Source organism: Gallinula chloropus (genome assembly GCF_964237585.1).
Source record: "Gallinula chloropus genome assembly, chromosome: 19".
Taxonomy (NCBI): domain Eukaryota; kingdom Metazoa; phylum Chordata; class Aves; order Gruiformes; family Rallidae; genus Gallinula; species Gallinula chloropus.
In genome coordinates, this window is record NC_140104.1 from 714123 (window position 1) to 732251 (window position 18129).

Below are 18129 nucleotides of genomic sequence, written 5' to 3' on the forward strand. Positions count from 1 at the left end.
ACAAGAATCCCAGTTATTCCCCCGGGCTGGGGAATGTGCAGCAGGCTGGCCGGAGGAGTGTGTGCCCGGCGTGCCCTGCCAGGGAGCCCAGCTGCAGAAAAGGGCCCTTGTGACACAGGGGGTTGGACTAGAAGAGCTTTTGAGGTCCCTTCTACCTCCTCATGCTGTGTGAGTCTGGGATTCTGTGACCCACACACAGCCACTCGTGCAGCAGAGGTCACGCTGCTCCTCTGGCCCTTCTCAGAGACCAGAACGGCTGTTGGGATGGAAGCCTCACCCAGCCCCATCCCTCCCATCCCTCATCACCCTGCAGCTCCCATGGCCGGCAGCAGGAGGGGCAGACGTGGCTCCAGAGACCTGACCGACCTCTGCACACACGGTGGCACCGCCCGCACCGTCCCGTGGGCCCTTCTCCCTGCGGCAGGACGCTGCCCACCGATGGGCAGCACAGGCAGGACGCAGCCCCGAGCAGCAGGGGAGGCTTCAGGCTGCTCCCTGTCCCACGGGAGGCAAGCACCACCACGGGCTGGGGTGAAGGTGGAGACCTGGAGGGCCCCCATCAGCACCCAACTCATCCTCCACGCTGGGGAAAGAAACTATCAACTTGTCCCAAGGGGTGGAGAAATCCCCAGCAGTTTGGGATGAGGCAGGGAAGAGTTTCCACGTCTTCTCCACTGTCAGCATCGTGTGCTTCATGCAGGGATCCCTCCCCTTGTCCAACCCAGCAAGCGTGAGAGCTGAGGCCAAATCCAGCACTACTCACCCCAGCCCCAAGCACACAGAGGCATCTCAAACACAGGAAAGTGGAGATTCGCTTTAAAAAAATCAATACACAAGTGTGACATGACAACCAGCAGAGACCCCACCACGGCGCATCCGGAGGGTTGAGCTCATCTCAGCTCTGCTTCCTGACAGATCCAGGTCTCAGCTGGCACCCAGCACCACCAAATGCCCTGGGGAAGGCACAGCCCTGGCACCCTGCCTGGGGCAAGCCCCGCGCCCGCCTTCGCTGCGGGGAAGGTCCAAGGTGGGCAACAGTGGGCAGGGGGTGCTGTGCTGCAGGATGAGTCCCTGAGGCTGCGGGCTGTGGGAGAGCACCCCAAGACACGACCCACCGTGACACCCCAGCACAGCAGGACCAGCCACAGCCCGGTGCTGAAGCCACCGGCCTGAAGCAGGGCACCCAGTGCCCACCTACAGCCCCAGCACGGTGAAAGCCCCCAGCCCTCTGAAATCAAAGGACATTGTAAGGCAGCCAAGGCCCGTCCTGGGCAGTGCTGACATCTGGCATTCGCTGCCACTGAATTCCAGCCTGGGGACCTGACAGTCCCTCGCAGGCTGTGGGGGACCACAGCCCTTCGCAGCCGTGACAGTGACCCCGTGCACAGGAGCACAGAGGCACCTTCCGAGGCGGGGTGCCTGCTTCAGGAAAGGAATGAGGAATATGCAGCCAAGCTGCATGCACGGACATGTCTGCCTGTCCTGCTCACCCTCTCCTCCTTGCCTCCTCCTCCAGCAACTTGTCAACCCCGTTCATTCAGCGGTGGCAGAGAGGCACAGGACTCAAAGGTATTTTGATGCCGTCCCTTCCTGGCAGAGCAGAGGACACTCTCCCTGCACATAAGGCTCTCAGGTGAGCACAACCCTTATTAGACACCAGAGAACCCACCCAGCCATCCCAAACCCACTGGGAAGCCAAGCTGCAGTGCTGCTTCCCTCAAGCCACGCAGCACAGCCCCACAGGGGCAGGTCAGCAGCTCAGCAGTACCTCCCCCCTCCCTTCACCCCAAAGAGGCCCCGACACCGAAACCCTCTGCTTTCTCCCCAAAAAATCCCACAGTGCCAGTGTCTCCAGCTGGTGCCTCCCCGGTGAGCTGGGAGGTAAATGCAGCCCAAAAAGGCCCCCAGAGGGGATGGGCTCCTGCAGGTGCTGACCCTCCATCCCCGGGGCAAGGCGGGGGGGCAAGGCAGGAGCAGGGGGCTTCTCCACACCCAGCAGCATCACAACTCAACAGGGACCTGTATTTATGTCCCAGCACTTCTCCTCTTTTTCTTTTAACCAGGAAACACACTAAAACCACCCAAGCCCCAGACTAAGCGATGGGGGAGGCACTTCCCTGCCTGGGGACAGCAACACCTGGAGTATCAGCCAGCCCCAGCGGGGTCTGACCGCAATGGGTAAGGATACGCCGCGTGTTTGCACAAGCGGGTGTGTTTGCACCTCCGTGGCTGATGGCTTTCAGACCTACCTTTGTTTGTTGCCTTTTTAAAATAATACTGTCTCTTAAGGTTTGCAGCCCACCCAGCTGGGCTGAAGGCTGCCTGGTCCCAGCTGCATCCCCATGCTGGGGCACCGCTCCACCCAGCCACAGCCCCAGCAGTCTGCAGGCAGCCCCAGCCTGCCAAACCATCCCCAGCCAGGAGTCAGAGTCAAACACAGCGGGGCCCAGGCAGGATGGGGTTCAAGACCCCGCTTCACCCCAGCATGCTCAGCTCAGAAGAGGTCCTGTCCACCGTTAGCATCCCAACAGCCCATCCAGGGCAGCTGGGTGGCCCATTTGCCAGTGGCCACCACCTGCAGCTTCGCCCGGTCGAACTGCCAGTACTGGTCATCCCGAAAGAAGTAGATGAAGCCGTCGCGGTGGGTGAGGGCGCCGGCCGTGCCGGGGGGCAGGCCCTCCCAGTCCCGCAGGCTGCGGGGGTAGTAGGGCTCCACGCCCAGCGTCTCCTCACTCACCACAAAGTACTTGGGCCCTTTGAAGAGGACCAGGTGCCGCAGCTGCTGGAAGTAGAGTGCGGTGTCGGGGTGGCGCGGGAGGCCGCGGGCGCTGCATTTCTGGGGGAATCCGGCCTCCAGTTGTGAGCCCGCGTAGCGCCAGCATCGTCCGCCTGCGAAGAGCAGGGTAAGGGGTTAGAGCCCACCCAACGGTGTCCATCGCAGGATTGCCTCCAGGAAGGACTCAACCGCTGGGCCCGCCTTGCAGCCTGAGCCATGCGGCCACGGCATCCATCCCCCTGGTAACAAGGATGCTGAAGGGCCTGGAGCACCTCCCCTGCGAGGAAAGGCTGAGTGAGCTGGGGCTGTTCAGCCTGGAGAGAAGAGACTGAGGGGGGATCTGATCAGTGGGTATCAATAGCTGAAGGGTGGGACACAGGGGGCCATGGGCAGCCTCTGCTCAGTGTCTGTGGGGACAGGACAAGGGGTGATGGGCTCAAGTTGGAGCACAGGGAGTTCCCCCCCAATGTGGGGAAGAACTTCTTCCCAGTGAGGGTGAGGGAGCCCTGGGACAGGCTGCCCAGGGGGTGTGGAGTCTCCTTCTCTGGAGAGATTCCAGCCCTGTCTGGACATCAACCTGTGTGCCCTGTTGTACCTGTGCACCCCACACAGCCACATCCCACAGAGCCCTGTCCCCACAGAGCCCTGTCCCCACACAGCCCTGTCCCCACAGAGCCATCCCCACACAGCCCTGTCCCCACAGAGCCACATCCCACAGAGCCCTGTTCCCATGGAGCCCTGTCCCCACACAGCCCTGTCCCCACAGAGCAGGCAGACAAAAGCCCCTTTCTGCTCCCAAGCTGTGGCCTGACCCAGCCCTGGGCAGGGAGGGAGCAGCCGAGGGCCGGGGAGGGAGAGGGGCTTTTGGCTCCCATCCCACTGCAGCAACAAAGCCCCTTTCTGACCAGCCGGCGACTGGTTTCCATTAAAAGCCGGGGCCGGCGCTGGCGGGCAGGCGGGCTGCCTGCTCTGACCTTCCTCTGCCCGGCGTGCCAGCTCAGCCCCGGCACGGCGTGGGCAACCCCAGGCACCGTGAAAACGCTGCGCTCAGCTCAGCTCCCCCGTGGCCACGCAGCTCTGGGGAGTGTTTTTCTCCCAGGGACCCCAAAGGGTTTGAAGCACCTGGTTTTATTTCCCAACACAGGTGAGTGCTGCTCTCCTGAGTACGTTAAGGGGGGAAACTGAGGCACGAGGGGGTTGTGCAGGCTGCTGGAGCCCGAGGCCACAGTTAACCCGTGGCAGGCACTGAGTGCAGGGCAGCTCCTGAGGGATCTTGTGCACCCAGGATGCGGTGATGCCCCAGCTCAGCCCTGGGATGGGACCTGCGGGAGGGGACAGGGGACACTGGCAGGAGAAGGTGCTCCAACAGACCTATCCAGCCAGACCAGCGCACGCCTCACCTTTGAAGAAGTAAAACTTCCTGCTGAGCTGGGACCAGGCAGAGGCGTCGATGCCGGCGGGGAGCCCGGGCCAGCGCGTCTGCAGGGGCCGCGGGTCGCTGGCATTGCCGCTCGCCGACACCACCCAGTAGTGGCTGCCCTTGAAGATGTAGAGGTTGTGATCCGCATCTGCGGGGCAGAGGGGGTCACAGGAGAGAGGTGAAAAGCCTCACCCCACGTCCCAGCCACGGCCCCCACTCCCCTCTCCTCCCCACACAGCTCTGTGGCGCTTTGAGGGTGATGCTCGGGTTTGGGGAGACCCTTCTGCCTTTCCAGCCTCCCTCTCCAGTCCCTGATTGCCTCCACCCCAGCACGGAGGGGATAAAGGCTGGCCCCAGCTGCCTCTCAAGGCTCATCTTTCATGGTTGAGCCCCTGCAGCTCAGGGGCACTGAGGAGCACTGCCATTGAGAGGTTTTAGGCTGCTTCCCCCTCTCCCAATACATCAAGTCATCACTGTGTCCTCACGATGCTTCGCTCTGAGGTAGGGATGTGCATCGGTGACACTACCAGCCCCAGGAGCATATATGGGGCTGCCCTTCAGCCAAAACTGCCTTTCCCATCACTGGAGCTCACCAGAGCAGAACCAGGCTGCTGCAGCACTGGGACAAGGGGTAGGGATGCATGTTGTGGGACAGGGCTGCACCAACCAACACCCACCAGCAGTTATGGCATCGAAGAAGGAGTGGCAGTAATAGGCACTGAGGCTCCTCTGCTGCTGGTCCCCACCGTACAGGTCTGTGCTCCAGTCCTGGAAGTGAGTGAAGACCTTTCCTGGGAGCTGGATGGCCAAACCCTTGGAGGGCTTCCCTGGGATGAAGCAAGGAGTGGTGAGTTGTGGAGAAGGGGCAGGGAAATGGCTTTCCCAGAGCACAGCATGAGCACTGGGCTGGGGATCCATCCCAGGACTCCAAACACTCCTTGTCCCACTATCCAGTTTCTGTACCCCTCTATATGATGGAGCTAAAAACCCTTTGGTACCCGCAAAACCCATGTACCAGAGTTTCCCTGGTGGAAAACAAGCGGACAGCAAGTCCAATCTTTCCTGTCCCAGAGGACCTGGTACTCATCCCACATCTTCCTCCCCAGCCACAAAGGTATGGGCCCATCCACACCATGCCCTTGGCATGTAGTCCTCTCCCCTTGCAGGGACCCGCTCCCATCTCTGCTCCTCCCTCTCCATCCCAAGGAACAGCCCTGGAGGAACCAAGGGGTGTTCAGGGAAGCCAGGCTCACCATACAAGTTCTGGACAGCCAAGATGTCATCCCAGCTGAGGACAAAATCCTTGCTGAGCTTCTTGTAGTAAGGAGACATCAGGGCGCTCTTGACAGGGGAATGCTCCAGCCCCAGTGTGTGTCCCACCTCATGTGCCACCACCACGAAGAGGTTGCGTCCTTTGCCGCTGTGCAGGGACCAGCGCTCGGCGCTGTCGAAGTGGGCTTCTCCACGCCGGGGGAAGAAGGCATGAGCCAGGGCACCTCCTGGGGACAGGAGAACCATCAGGGACCTCACCAGGCAGGCAGGACCTCAGCCTCAAGCCATGGGGCAGGGGAGGGCACATGCAGCTCTCATTTGCTTAAATACGCATCGATCTGCACTCTTTGCGGGGTCTCCTGGCGCGAACCACGAGGTCTTTGTGGACAGAGAAGCCTCAACTCCGTCATCCCCCGGCTCGCTGCTGCCCCAGCCCTCCTCCTCCTCCTGGCCGGGGAAGAGCCCACCGTGTACGAGAGAAGCTTACGAGAGGGGAGTGACCAGCACCTGGTCCATCGAAGGCGTTGTTGAGTCCATCGTTGTGGTCCCCGTGGAAGAAGGTCAGGCGGATGTCGGCGGGGCCGTCCTGCGCCTCCCAGAACACCAGGGAGGACACGTTGCTCCAGAGCTGGAAGGCGGCTTTCACGGCCAGGCGCACCTCGCGCTGCGGCAGGTACGAGGGCCAGTTCACCACCCGGTACGTCAGGTGCCGCTTGTACCACCGCCCGCCTGCAAGAGGGGCAAGCTCAGCACCACAGCGGCCACCCGGACTCGTCCCTCCACCCTGGGGCTGCTTGGGTGGAGGAAAACTGCCCGGCGCTGGGAAAAGCCGGGCATGTCCCACCCTGGGGCTGAAAGTCAACCCAGGTGTCCCACCAGCAGCCTCAGCGCGCTGGAGCAGCAGCAGGAGCCATGAAACCTCTCTGAAGGTGCCACCACTAGAACCCACTCAGAGATTCCCAAGGCTGGAGCTACAACCAAGCCTCAGGAAAGGGACCAAAACATGTCTGAGGAGAAAAGAAGCTGGAACACCCAGTCTGAACAGCCCCTTGCCATCATGTTTTCCAGGGCCAAAGCCAGCACAGGTCCCTGACTTGCAGGTGTCCTGCCTGATGCCAACTTCATGCCCAGAAGAAGATGCAGCCTAAGGACTGGCTATCAGGGAAGGGAAGCAAAATCACCTCCAAAAGCAAGTAGCCCAAAGGCAGAAGGAGTGGAAAGGGCTCTTGGCAGCACCTCAGGGGCACAATGGGACTGGGGGGATGGGGGATGCAGGACTGCAGCTGCTTAGGGCAGATTTGCTGAGGAATTCCTCACCCTCCTCCCACCATGCAGGGGAGCAAAGATGAGTGTTCCTGCAGCTGCTGTGCAGCATCACATCCCCCTCCAGCTCCTCCAGCTCCTCCAGCAGCTGTGGGGACCCTGGGACCCCCAATTACACCTGACTGGGGGTGTCCAGGAGCAGGAGAGAGGCTGTGGGGCCACCCTGGGAAGATGTGGGTGCCACAGCCGGTGCTGAGGCGTGGGAGCAGCAGCAGACTGCCAGGGACTGCGCCCGCTCCAGCTGTGCAGGGAGACAAGGGGAACGGAGCCGGCAGCACGCCGGGGCTCGCTGTCGTGGGTCTGAGCCAAGCTGCTCAGCAAAGCTGGCAGACATCCCATCCCAGCTCACCCAGCCTGCCCAAGCCCCACCAGCTCTGCTCTCCTTCCCCCTGGATTCTGAGCAGCCCAGGGCAGGGGAGGCTCCAGGGCCCCCCAAGCAGCCGCCCTGCTCGTCACCGCAATAAGAGCCAACTCTAAGGGGACACGGCTGCTCTTTCCAGTGTCCAAGACAACCCAGAGCCTAAATAACCTTCTTGGGCAGCTGCAGCCCCAAGATAAGGGCCCAGCATCCTGCCCTTCCCTCCTTGGGCGCAGAGCATCTCCCAGCAGATGGATGGCACCGGCAGGCGAATGTGGCTGGCTCTTGGGAAGAGTGCTGGGCGCTGCAAGTGGCCATCCAGCCCGGGACAATCACAGGCAGGGAGCTCCCAAGGGGAAATCCAGGATGCCAGCTGGCCAACACGCTGGCTGGCTGAAGACCGTGGAGCTCCCAGCCAGCCCTGGTAAAGCCTGGCAAGGCAGCTAAAAGAAAGAGCTCTTCCCAGTGCCTTCCACTGCAGACCCTGATTTCCAAACCCAGCCCCTTTCTGGAGGCAAACGGGACTTGTCCCCAAACCCCCCGAGAGAGCAGTGAGCCTTGGCCTTCCTCTGCAGGGGAGAGGTTTTGTTTAGGGGCACAGGGAGGGGCGGACACGCCGGCTCCTGTCCCAAGCAGAGCCAATCTCCACAGCTGGGCTGGGCTGGGGCCCTGCAGCAGCTGAAGGGATGGATGCCCTCCTCAGCTAACCCGGCTGGGACCCAAAGCCCACCAGGGCTGCCTTTTGCCCGGATGCCAGGGTGTGAGCGTTGCTGGTGGGATGAGACCCGGTGGCTGCCGGACGGAGGTGGTGCGGGGAGAGGGGTGGATCACCGAGCACTGTGCTGGCTCAGCTGCAGCGGCTTCCTGCTTCAAGTGGGACAAACAGCACAAAGCCTCTGGCCTTCCGGGCCGTGCTGCCAGCCGTGTGGGCACCCCTCCTTCCCCTCCAGCCTGTGGGCTCGGAGCTGGCGTCGCTCCCATGCCCGCTGCCTGCTGGTGCTGCCGCCGGCTGCACCCTGGCTCTGCTGGCACCAGACCACCAGACCAGTAACCGGCACCGCACGGAGCCCTTCCCTGCCTGGGTGTCTCTTGCCACGGCAGGGCACTGGCTGCTTCTGTTCACCCACCTCCTGCTGCACGCTGCTCCCAGCTCTGCCTCTCTGCCCTCCTGCCCGGGGTACGACAGACCCTCTGCCTGGCTGATGCTTCGTGCCAGGGTTATGGAAGGAAAGGCAGAGGCAGGAGGGGGATGACCGGGCTGTCTCCTGGGGCCATCCATCACCAGCCCTGCCAGATGCAGAGACAGCCTGACATGGCACAGAGCCCTTTCCTAATCTCGCCTTCATTTTTCCCATGTCCTGAGCACAGCTGGTCCCAGCCCTCTTGCTCTCTAGGAATCCAGTTACTCATCCACAAGCCCTCATGAGAGACAAGAGGCCCAACCCTGGACACACAGGCACAGGAGAGGTTGCTCAGAGCAGAGCTGAACTCCTGAGTGTGGGTCAGACAGCTCCGCAGGGCCAGGCAGCCCCACACCAGCAGGTTTTGTGGTAACACTGGCTGACTAACACACAGCAGAAGTCTCCAAGCTCAGCAGATAACTTCCCTGTGTGCCTGCCCCTGCCCTTGGGATGATGCCACCACAGCTATGCCTGGGGCCACAGTGACCTGACAGCTCCTTGGGAGATGGCCTGGCTCCCTTGGCAGCATCTCCAGGCTTCCTGGACAGCAGTAAAACCACCCCAGAGACCTGAATTTCCCCACGTGTGGGAGCTGCACCACTCTACCCATTGCTGACACCCAGCCACACAGAACAGCTAAAAATAAAGAGGTTTAAAAATAAAGTGGCGCAAAACCCAGGAGGGTCCCGGGATGGACACTGTGGCAGCGGCGCTGCACCTCCCATCCAGGGCAGCACCTCCAGGAGCCAGGCTGGCAGAGCTGTGCTGCCCGCAGCCCTGACACCCACCCCCACCGGGACCCCTGGCAGTGCTGCTCACCGTGCTGCGTGGTGCGCCGGTGGCGCCGGCTGGCAGGTGCCCGGTGTGCCCCGGCAGCGCGGCGCTCCCCGTCGCCCGTGCCGCAGCGCGGCAGGGCCATCTGATGGAGCGTGGGGGCATCCAGCACCCCGCTGGGCGGGAGGTGGGTCACCCTCTGGAAGTCCCTGGAAAAGGAAGGGAGATGTCAGCACCCACACCCAGCCCTCCGAAGGGTTTAGGTTGGGTTTGTGCTCTGTATTGGACCCAAGCCAGGGCTTCCACCCAGCGCGCTTCGTGTCCCACCAGCAGGAGGGTGTAGGGTGATAAAACAAGAGGAATTGGCCTCTGCAACCACACCGGACCACGGAACCGCCTCCTACCAGGGCAGAAGTAGACAGGGGAGCCTAAAAACCACCTTTCCCAGTTTTTACCCCCAGTCATTTGACTTTGCACTTGCCTCTGCCCAGGGTCAGGCCAGGGATGCTCCCAGAGCCGATAGGATCTCAAGGGAAGCCTGCATGGGGGCTGTCAGCTCATCCCCCTGACATCTCCCAGTCGTTCCCATCCTGGGCCGGGGATATTATTGCCAGGGGAGCTCAGGGCCATAAAAGGCAAATGAAGCAGAGCAGAGAGGCTGCCAGCAGCCAGCACCCAGCCCAGGAGCTGGGTACGGACCGGCGTTCCCAAAAAGGACCAGTTGTGCTTTATCATTGGATCACGCAAGAGAAACACCCCCCCAGCTGCAAAAAGCCCCCCCCAGCCCCAGCAGCCCCCGTGCAGCCAGAGTTGCTGCTCTTCTGCCGTGGTTCTAAGCAAAAGGCTGGTACCTCAGCGCCTCGGCGAACGCGGCAGGGCTGTGTGTGCCCGTCCCCAGGTCGCTGAAGTAGCCGTATTTCTCCAGGAACAGCTGCAAGAGGAGACAGGGCAGAGGCACAGCTCAGAGCACGGGCAGGCGTGTGCAGGAGCTGGCTTGGGGGTGGGGGAAGAAGGAGATGTGATGGGAAACGCCACAGCAAACCCCGGGCTGTGAGAAATGCCCGGTTATGTCTCCCTGGGAGCTCTGCCCCCCAGGCAGCTGCACCTCTTGCGCTCCTACAGGTCTCCACGGGTCTCCTCACCATTGTTTTTGACGGGTCTTGGGGTTTTGGCCATGATGTGACAGAGGTGTGGGAGGAACATGGCTATTACCCAGATCAAAACAAATCCCTCCTGCCATGTCACCCGCAGCCAGGGGCTCCCCAGCCCACAGGGCTCATCACCTCGGCTCCACACAATGGGTAATATAAAGGCTGAAGTGCTGTGGACTTGAGTGGGTTGGGGTGAGACGGGGTCAGGCTGCAGCCTCCCCCCCTCCCCACGCAGGATGTGCTGCCGCAGAGCGGAGACGCTGCGGGGCAATCTGCTCTGCCAAGCCATTCTTCTCCTTATCGGCCCTTGGCTGGACGGAGGTCGCTGCTCTGAACTTGCTCCAACACACAAACTGCACGTGAACGAAAATAAGCGGCTGCCCGGTGCCCGGGCTGCACCCCCGGCTTCCAGAGAGGTTCAGAGGCGCAGGAATGCTCCACACCCGCCTGCCCCGCCGCAGGGGATGTCTGCGGGAGACAAACAAGCCGCCAGCATCCTGTTAGTGCAACGGAACGGGAGTTAATGAGGAGTAAAAAGTGAAAGCGGCTGCTTCATCTCCAGCATCCCGAAGGCGAGATGGGCTGAGCAGGGGGGATGCTGTGGGGTGCCCCGGGGCAGCACGGCCGCTGCCCACCGCTTTTAACGCCTCTTCCCTCCACGTTCAGCCCAGGGCTGGGGGTAACCCCCACACCACGCTATTCCTGACCATCCAGCTCTGGCAAGCAATGCAGACCCCCACCACGCAGCATCCCTTCCCGGCACGGGCAGCACCGCGCTGGGCACGATGCTTGGGGGTGAGTGGGAGCAGTTTGGGGACATGGCAGCCCCGGGGTGTGCCAGGGCCTCTCCCTCTCCTCCTCCTGCCCAAACCCTCTGCTTGCCCTCAACAGTCATGGTCACGTCAGCCCCGAACACGTCATCCTCTGCGCCTGCCACCTCCCTGCAGGCAGGTCGGGCTGCTCCCACGTGCTCGCTGCCTGTTGCTCATCCCTCTGCAAACCTGCTGACCTCCTCCCCAGACCTCGTCTCCTCCAGCCACCGAACTGGTCTCCTCATCTTTCACAGCCCTTCTACCCGCAGGATCCTCCTCTGGCTGCAGCACAGCAGGGACCAGCACCGCTCCCTGCCAGGACACGCTCCTCACCCAGCCCCAGCCAAAAGATCTGGCCGTGTCTCCCCCCTAAGACATTCACCAGCTGCCAGCCTCAGCAGGAGGCAGCAGCACCTTGCAGCAGCCTCAGGCTGCAGTAGTAAATCTGGAGCATGGCCCGAGTAACCTAGACACTCCCAGTGCCGGTGAGTCAGGGTCAGTCAGACGTGAGTAAGAGCCACGCTGGGAGAGGAGAGATTCAGTTAATCTGATGGGTGAAGCCGCAACGTCTCTGCCTGGGAGTGAACTGTACAGCCTGGACACGGCACCTCTGCAGCCATACGGGGGGGAACCCCCCATTTAGAGGGGTCCCAGGAGCCAAAACACAGCTGGGACTCGGATGCTGACACAGGGAAGGATACAGGGATGGGGCTGCAGAGAGGTCCGATGGCCTGGAGAGGGTAGTCTGGAGAGGGGAAGGTACCCACTCCTCTTCCCTGGGGTGGTGTTTTTGTAAGGTTCTCCTCCAGGGTTAGAAAATCACCAGCTACGCAGATGGGTGATAATCCCCAGTGATTACATCACCGCAGGGAAACCGCAGGGAGCGCCCGGGTCTCAGGTCATGGCACAGTCACCTAACACAAACCCACTCCTAGCCGTGCAAATCCTTCCCCCACCGTGATCTCACAAGGGCCTGAGGCCCCAGCTGGGTGAGTCAGGGTGCAGGGCAGAAAAAAAGCCCCTGCTCTCTCAGCAGCTGCTCTGGAGAGGCTCAAGATGCCCTTGAGCTCTGCCAGGCTGGCCGAAGCGATGCTCTCCCTGTGGCTTCTGGCCCGTGTCACACTGAGGTTCCCACACACCAGCACCAGCTCTCAGGCTCTAACACCACCAGAAGTTTTGTCCCAGTCTCTAGCTGGGGTTACTGGGAGAGCTGGGTGCTGCCAGTCCTGGGAACACTGAGCTGTGGCAGAGGGATGTGCTGGCTCTCCACTGCATAAGGATTTTAGCACATACCACGTCCCCTGGACCAGCAGCTTTTCCAGGAGCCCTGTGCCCAAATCAAGATCCCTCCAGCGCTGCCCATGCCCCACACAACCCACCCCCAGACCAGTCAGCCTCTGGTAGGGCTGGGTGGAAGCTGGCACCAGCCCCTTTGACCTCTCTGGAGGCTGTGCTGGGAAAACCCCCTCCCTCCTGCCCCAGCTGGGGAAATGCTCTTTTCCATACAATGGGGAGAGAAAAACAGCAGGAAACCAAGAGGCAAATGTTAATATGGAATATGCCCAGCTCCCCCTCCACTCCAGGGAGGGAGAGGAGGAAATGTCTGGCTGCCCAGAGCCCGTGCTGGGGCAGAAAAGCCTTTGAGGCTGCGGCAGGGACAGCGGGAGGATGGTTTGGGGGAGACAGTGGCCCTTCCCATCTCAGCGCTCTGATGGGGAGCTGGTTACCACCCTGGAAATCATCTCTGCTGAGAGCTGAAGCCAAGGAAACACCTTGCCCTCGACCACAGGCATCCCAGGTGGAAGACAGCCAACAGCAAACACAATGAGACCTCCCTGTCTGGAAACGGGGATAACAAGAGTGCAGAGACAGGAGGCTCCAGGCCTGCCTGCCCCTCCAGACACTCAGCTTCTGGCACCTTTCCACCGGCCAAGTACTGGAGAAGCACCAGGTCTGGCTCCCACTGAGCACGATCCCATCGGCTCTGCCCGGATACAAACCCCATCTGCCCCCTCCACCCCCTGCCAGTGGAGGGAGCTGATCCCACCCTGCCCCAGGGCGGGAAGATGCTTCATGCAGCGGTTACAGAGGATGCTGGCTGACAGCTGCACCTCCAAGGTCTGCTTGGTTTCAAGCAGGAGACAACAGCAGCCCAGCGACCCAGCCCAGGCGGCTCCTCAGCCCCAGTCCCACAGCCCCAGGCTCTGTCCCACATCATTTCACTGCTGAGACAGACACAGGGGAAGCAGCAGCTTCCCAGCCTCAGTTTCCCCCCAGCACAGGCACAAGAGGAGCTGACCCCAGGGACCAGCACCTTTTGGCATGCCCACAGAAGGAGCCCATCAGCTCGCTGCCTGCCAACCACGACCTTCAGGGGATGCCAGGGCATGTCCAACCATCCCATTTCCCAAGCCACATTCCTGCCTGCAGTCGCAAACCCTCAGGCTGAGTCCTCATCTCTTTTGTTTAAGTGTGTGTAAGTGTGTGTATAAATGTTATACACAGAGACACACAAGAAGGGAGATTAGCAACTACAGAGCCGGGTTGTCCTGCTGAAGAGACAGCCCAGCCTCAAGCTAATTCTGTACATTAACGAGGGAGGCTGATTAAAACCACAGCCCCTGTTTCAAAAGCCCCAGCCCCCACCTCACTGCTGGGACGCTCCCTCACTGCACCTAATCTGTTCCCCGAGGGAATCTCCTCTCCCATCTACCCCTCCCAAACAGCTACTTTAGCTGGAAATGATGTCCTTGCCAGTGAGGATGTGGGGTTGGGGAAATGCTGTGCCCAGGGTCTTTTAAGCCCCTTCAGTCCTCACGCTGGATCTTGTGGAGCTGAGAAGCAGGGACAGCAGGCCAGGCCTGGGGTGGGTCTAACCAAAACCCTTCCTGCTATCAGTAACCCCGGTCTTTGGGATGCTGAGCCAGAGCTAGCTCCCTGCCTCCCTGGACAGGAGGGATGCCAGGGGACAGGAGGGATGCCACGCAACAGGAGGGATGCCAGGGGACAGGAGGGATACCAGGGGACAGGAGGGATGCCACGCAACAGGAGGGATGCCAGGGGACAGGAGGGATGCCAGGGGACAGGAGCAAGAAACATCGCATCACTTGGAAGGAGCCGAGGGGCACTGGGACGGTGGCAGGCGGCTGTGGGGCTGGCAGGTTGCTCGGCTGGCGTGTGTGTTTAACTCGGGAGCCTCTCCGCAGCGCAGCACCGAGGTGCCCCAGTGTGACCCGAAGCACTGGGGGGGACACTGCGCTTGGCCAAACCTGCCCAGAGAATGCCAAGCAGCTGACAAACCAGTTTGGTCACACAAACTGGTTGTGCCTTCAGGTTTAAGGAGAGAAAGGAAACAGAGGTGCCTGGTCCTTCCCTCCATGGGGATGGGAACAGGGTGATGGCGACAGAGTGCCCACTCCCAGCCAGCCCCGTGCCTGCCAGGCGTCACTCCCAGCAACAAGGGGGGATTGTCCTGGGGGCAGAGCTGGGGAGGAAGCGGGGCTGGTGATGCTGCGGTGACTCATGGGGCTGCCAATCACACCGGAGCCCTGCGGGCTGCCACGAGGTTTTACACGCTCCCCCAGCCCTGCAGAGCCCCCCCCCGTGCCTCGCAGGGTCTTGGCACCCCAGCGCTTCCTCTCCCCAACTCCTTGTGCTGCCCTGCTGAGGCTGAACAGCAGGAGTTTTCCTCGGGAAGAAGGTTTTCTTCCTCTTATTGAAATAAGAGGGGAAATGTGGGGGGAGCCCCAGGAGCAGCCAGCTGACCCCCGAGCCCCACACCGTGCTGGGTGGTACCCATAGACCCTCACCATGGCCAGGCTCCGCTCACCACCCAGCATCCCACCGGGATGCCAGCTCTGAAAAGGAGCTCCCCAGGACACGGGAGCATTTCTCAGCACAGACACAGCTCAGAGCTGACACTAAGCATGAGCCCTTGGGTTTCCGAGGGTGAAAAGTCAGAGGCCAAGGGGCCACAGCAAGAGAGGGCAGGGAAGGGCAGGATAGGAGGAAAGGAGTTTAGAAAGGCGTGTGGAATGAGGATGTCTCTGTCCCTTGGTCTCTCTCTCCAGCTCTGTTCCTTCTCTCCAATTTCTAACCCGTTTCTTCCTTCCCATCACAACACACCTGCAGCTCCTCACCCAAATCTAAAGGACTTTACCATCCTTTGGCCTTGGCACCACCAGCACTCAGCCACGCTCAGGGTGAGGTCTCAGGTCCCCCCTGTTTTCCACAGTTCCCCTGGGATCAGATGTGGGTATTACCACACCCCACTGCTGTCCTGAGCACAGCAACAGCCCCAAACCGGGTCTGCCAAGCTGTGAGTTATCTTGTGTTGCATCTTCTCCTGCCCGGGGCCTGCAGATAAGATGATTTAACACACATGAGTGTTTCAAATTAAGCTCCCAAGCTTTCCTTTCCTTTTCTTTCCCTTTTCTTTTGAGCTGCAGTTGATACAAACCCCCAGGAAAACCAGGGCAGGAGCTAGGACAGGGACACAACGGGACGTTTCCTCAGGCTTCTGCATCCAGGTTTGCACAACCCCTGGCTGCTAGCTTGGGCTATTTTAAAAGCAACACGAAAAGTTTGAGAAGCAAAGCCTGGCAGTGCTCTGAAAGCCACAAGGAACCGGGAGGATTTGATGATGTGTGAGAATTCCAGCTTCCTCTTAAAAGCAAAACTGACCGCTCAGTTCATTCAGGCAAGCTTTCCTGCCCCAAGCTTCCCCACCCCAGTCTCAACACATTTCCATTGTGGATACTGTCCCGGAGTGCAGCATACTGCGCTGGGGAAACTGAGGCAGGGAGTGAGGAAAGTCCTTTGCCTGGCATCCCTCACCTGGGACCTGCTGCCGACCCAGGACCTGCATGAGGGAGCAGCCTGAGGTTTGTGTGCAGTGGGACAAGCAGAGGAATCCATCACCCCTTCCAAGCAGCATCTCCCAGCGTGAGAAGCTGCACACTGAAACGAGCCTCTGAGCACTTCTGTGCAGTTTTCATCTTAGAGCATGGGGAAACCCCCCCAATTCACCCAGCAGGACTCGTGGGGTTTCAAAGTGAAGCATCTGTGCAAACCTACGCTGGCTGGATGCCTGAGCAGAACAGAATCCCCGACGTCAACCTGTGCTCAGCAGCCAACTCTCACACCTTGTCCTCCCAAAGCAAACAGGAGCCGCTGGCAGCCCAGCACGGCAGGGATACTGGGACCAACAGAAGGAGCCCAGACACAGGTGATGGGGACAGGATGGGAAAGACGGGCCTTTGCCCCACCCTGATTTGCTGGGAGACGGGAAGGTTTCCCAGGGCGAGACCCCTGCTGCCGTCAGCGCTGTGTGGATGGCACAGATGTGCCAGGTGGGTGCGCAGATGTCCCCGCATCACCGCGGGGACAGGGTGTACATCACCGCGGGGACACCTCCTCACACACAGCAACACCCGGGCACACGCCGCGGCGCTCCAGCCCCAACCTTGGGCCCATCGCCTGCGGGCACTGCCGTGCACCCACCCCACCCCACCGCGCCCCACCGGCCTGGAGCATCACCAGCGGGCACGGGAGGGCGCGCACGCAGCGGGGGCACCCGCGCTCACCCTGGCCACAGGCAGGCACACGCGTACACACCGCGCACACCCGCACACGCCCCGGCGGCGGGAGGCAGCTCCCCATCCCCCGCCCGGCCGCCACCCCCCGTGTCCCGGTGCCGCTGCCGGTCCTACCTCCGCCTCCCGCCGCTGCCGAGCGGCCGGTCCGGGCTGCGCCGCCGCCAGCAGCCCCAGCGCCAGCGCGGCCCGCAGCGCCCCGCCCGCCCGCGCCCCCATAGCGGCTCCGCTCCGCTCCCCCTCGCGCCGAGCGGCACCGGGCGGCGCGGCCCTGGCTCGGCTCGGCCCGGCCCGGCCCTCCCCGCCCCGGCGCCGGGGGCGGCCCCGGCCCGCCCCAGCCCCGGCCGAGGGCTGGGCTCCGCCGGCGGCGCCCGCAGCTCCCGTCGCTGCGCCCAGCGCAACCCCCCGCCGCTCGCACGGCCCCAGCGCCGCCCTCCCTGGCTCGCTCGGGGACCCTCCCCCCGGCCCGTGCCCCCCCCAGACCCGGCAGGGTGATGCCCCTTCCCCGCATCCCTCTGCGACCGCGCGCGCGCGAACGGGGGTAACAGACCCGAGTTTGGGGGGGGGGGGGGCTGCAGCCGTGGGGAGAGGCCGGGGGCGCGGGCAGGGGCTCACCCGCACCCCGCTCCCTCCAGCGCGGCCCCTGCCCGCGGCGGGTGTGCGGGACGCGTCCCGCGGCAGGTGCCGGCCCGGGCTGGCCGGGGAGGGCAGGGCGCTGGGACCAGCGTCCCGGCAGCCAGGCTGGGGCTCTGCCCACACGGCAGCCGGGGAAGGGGCAGGAGAAGGCAAGTCCAGCCTGTCCTAAACGCGTGTTCACGAGGATGCGGGGCGGATGAGGGCTCGGGCACGGGGGGGGTCTCTCTTCGGCAGCGATGCAGGAGGCTGTGTAGGCAACGGTACCCCCTTTGGGGGGCCTGGGGAAAGCAGCCCCACACGTTAGAGCAGCGCTCTCAAGCCTTACAACATAACCCCCACCCAGGGCTGTTGCTTTGCAGGTTTCACGCTCACATGTCCCTCCTGGGTGTGGGGCTCAGTCCCCCACCGACAACCAGGGGCTTGCTGCTGCCCGAGGCATTACCCCTCTCCCTCAGCTCGCACACGGCCACTGGTCTTGCTGCTTCCAGGGACAAGTCAACAGCTCTGTTTACTCCCTGCAGTATTTTGTTTGACTATTTTGTTTTAATTTGACTAAAGCCAAAGGATGTTTTGATTCTGCTTTGGTTGGGGTGAAAATAAAAGTAGGATGTGATTGAGATCTGCTTTTGTTTTCATGCCAACTTCAACCACACACCTATTTTAAAGCTCTCAGGCCTCTTCCTTTTTAATCATGCCAAAAGCTGAAGTTACCAGAGCATCTGTTGAGCACAGCTTGGAGAGAGGTGCAGGGCTCCTGCGAGGCACTGCCCCGCAGCACGAGGGAAGGCAAGGGGGAGGCGAGGGGGGGAGAAAAGGATCCACAGAAACGTGG

At 61.8% G+C, this 18129-nt stretch overlaps 1 protein-coding gene across 1 annotated transcript; it reads right to left on the reverse strand.

Moving 5' to 3' along the window:
* Positions 1–2494: 2494 nt before the first annotated feature.
* Positions 2495–16880, reverse strand: MMP28 (matrix metallopeptidase 28; the record flags this gene model as incomplete). Its single annotated transcript, XM_084272847.1, has 8 exons — positions 2495–2889; positions 4177–4344; positions 4874–5023; positions 5450–5695; positions 5976–6197; positions 9150–9313; positions 9956–10035; positions 16779–16880. 8 exons carry the CDS (start codon positions 16878–16880, stop codon positions 2495–2497), a joined length of 1527 nt encoding a protein of 508 aa, XP_084128973.1.
* Between the last annotated feature and the right edge of the window lie 1249 nt (positions 16881–18129).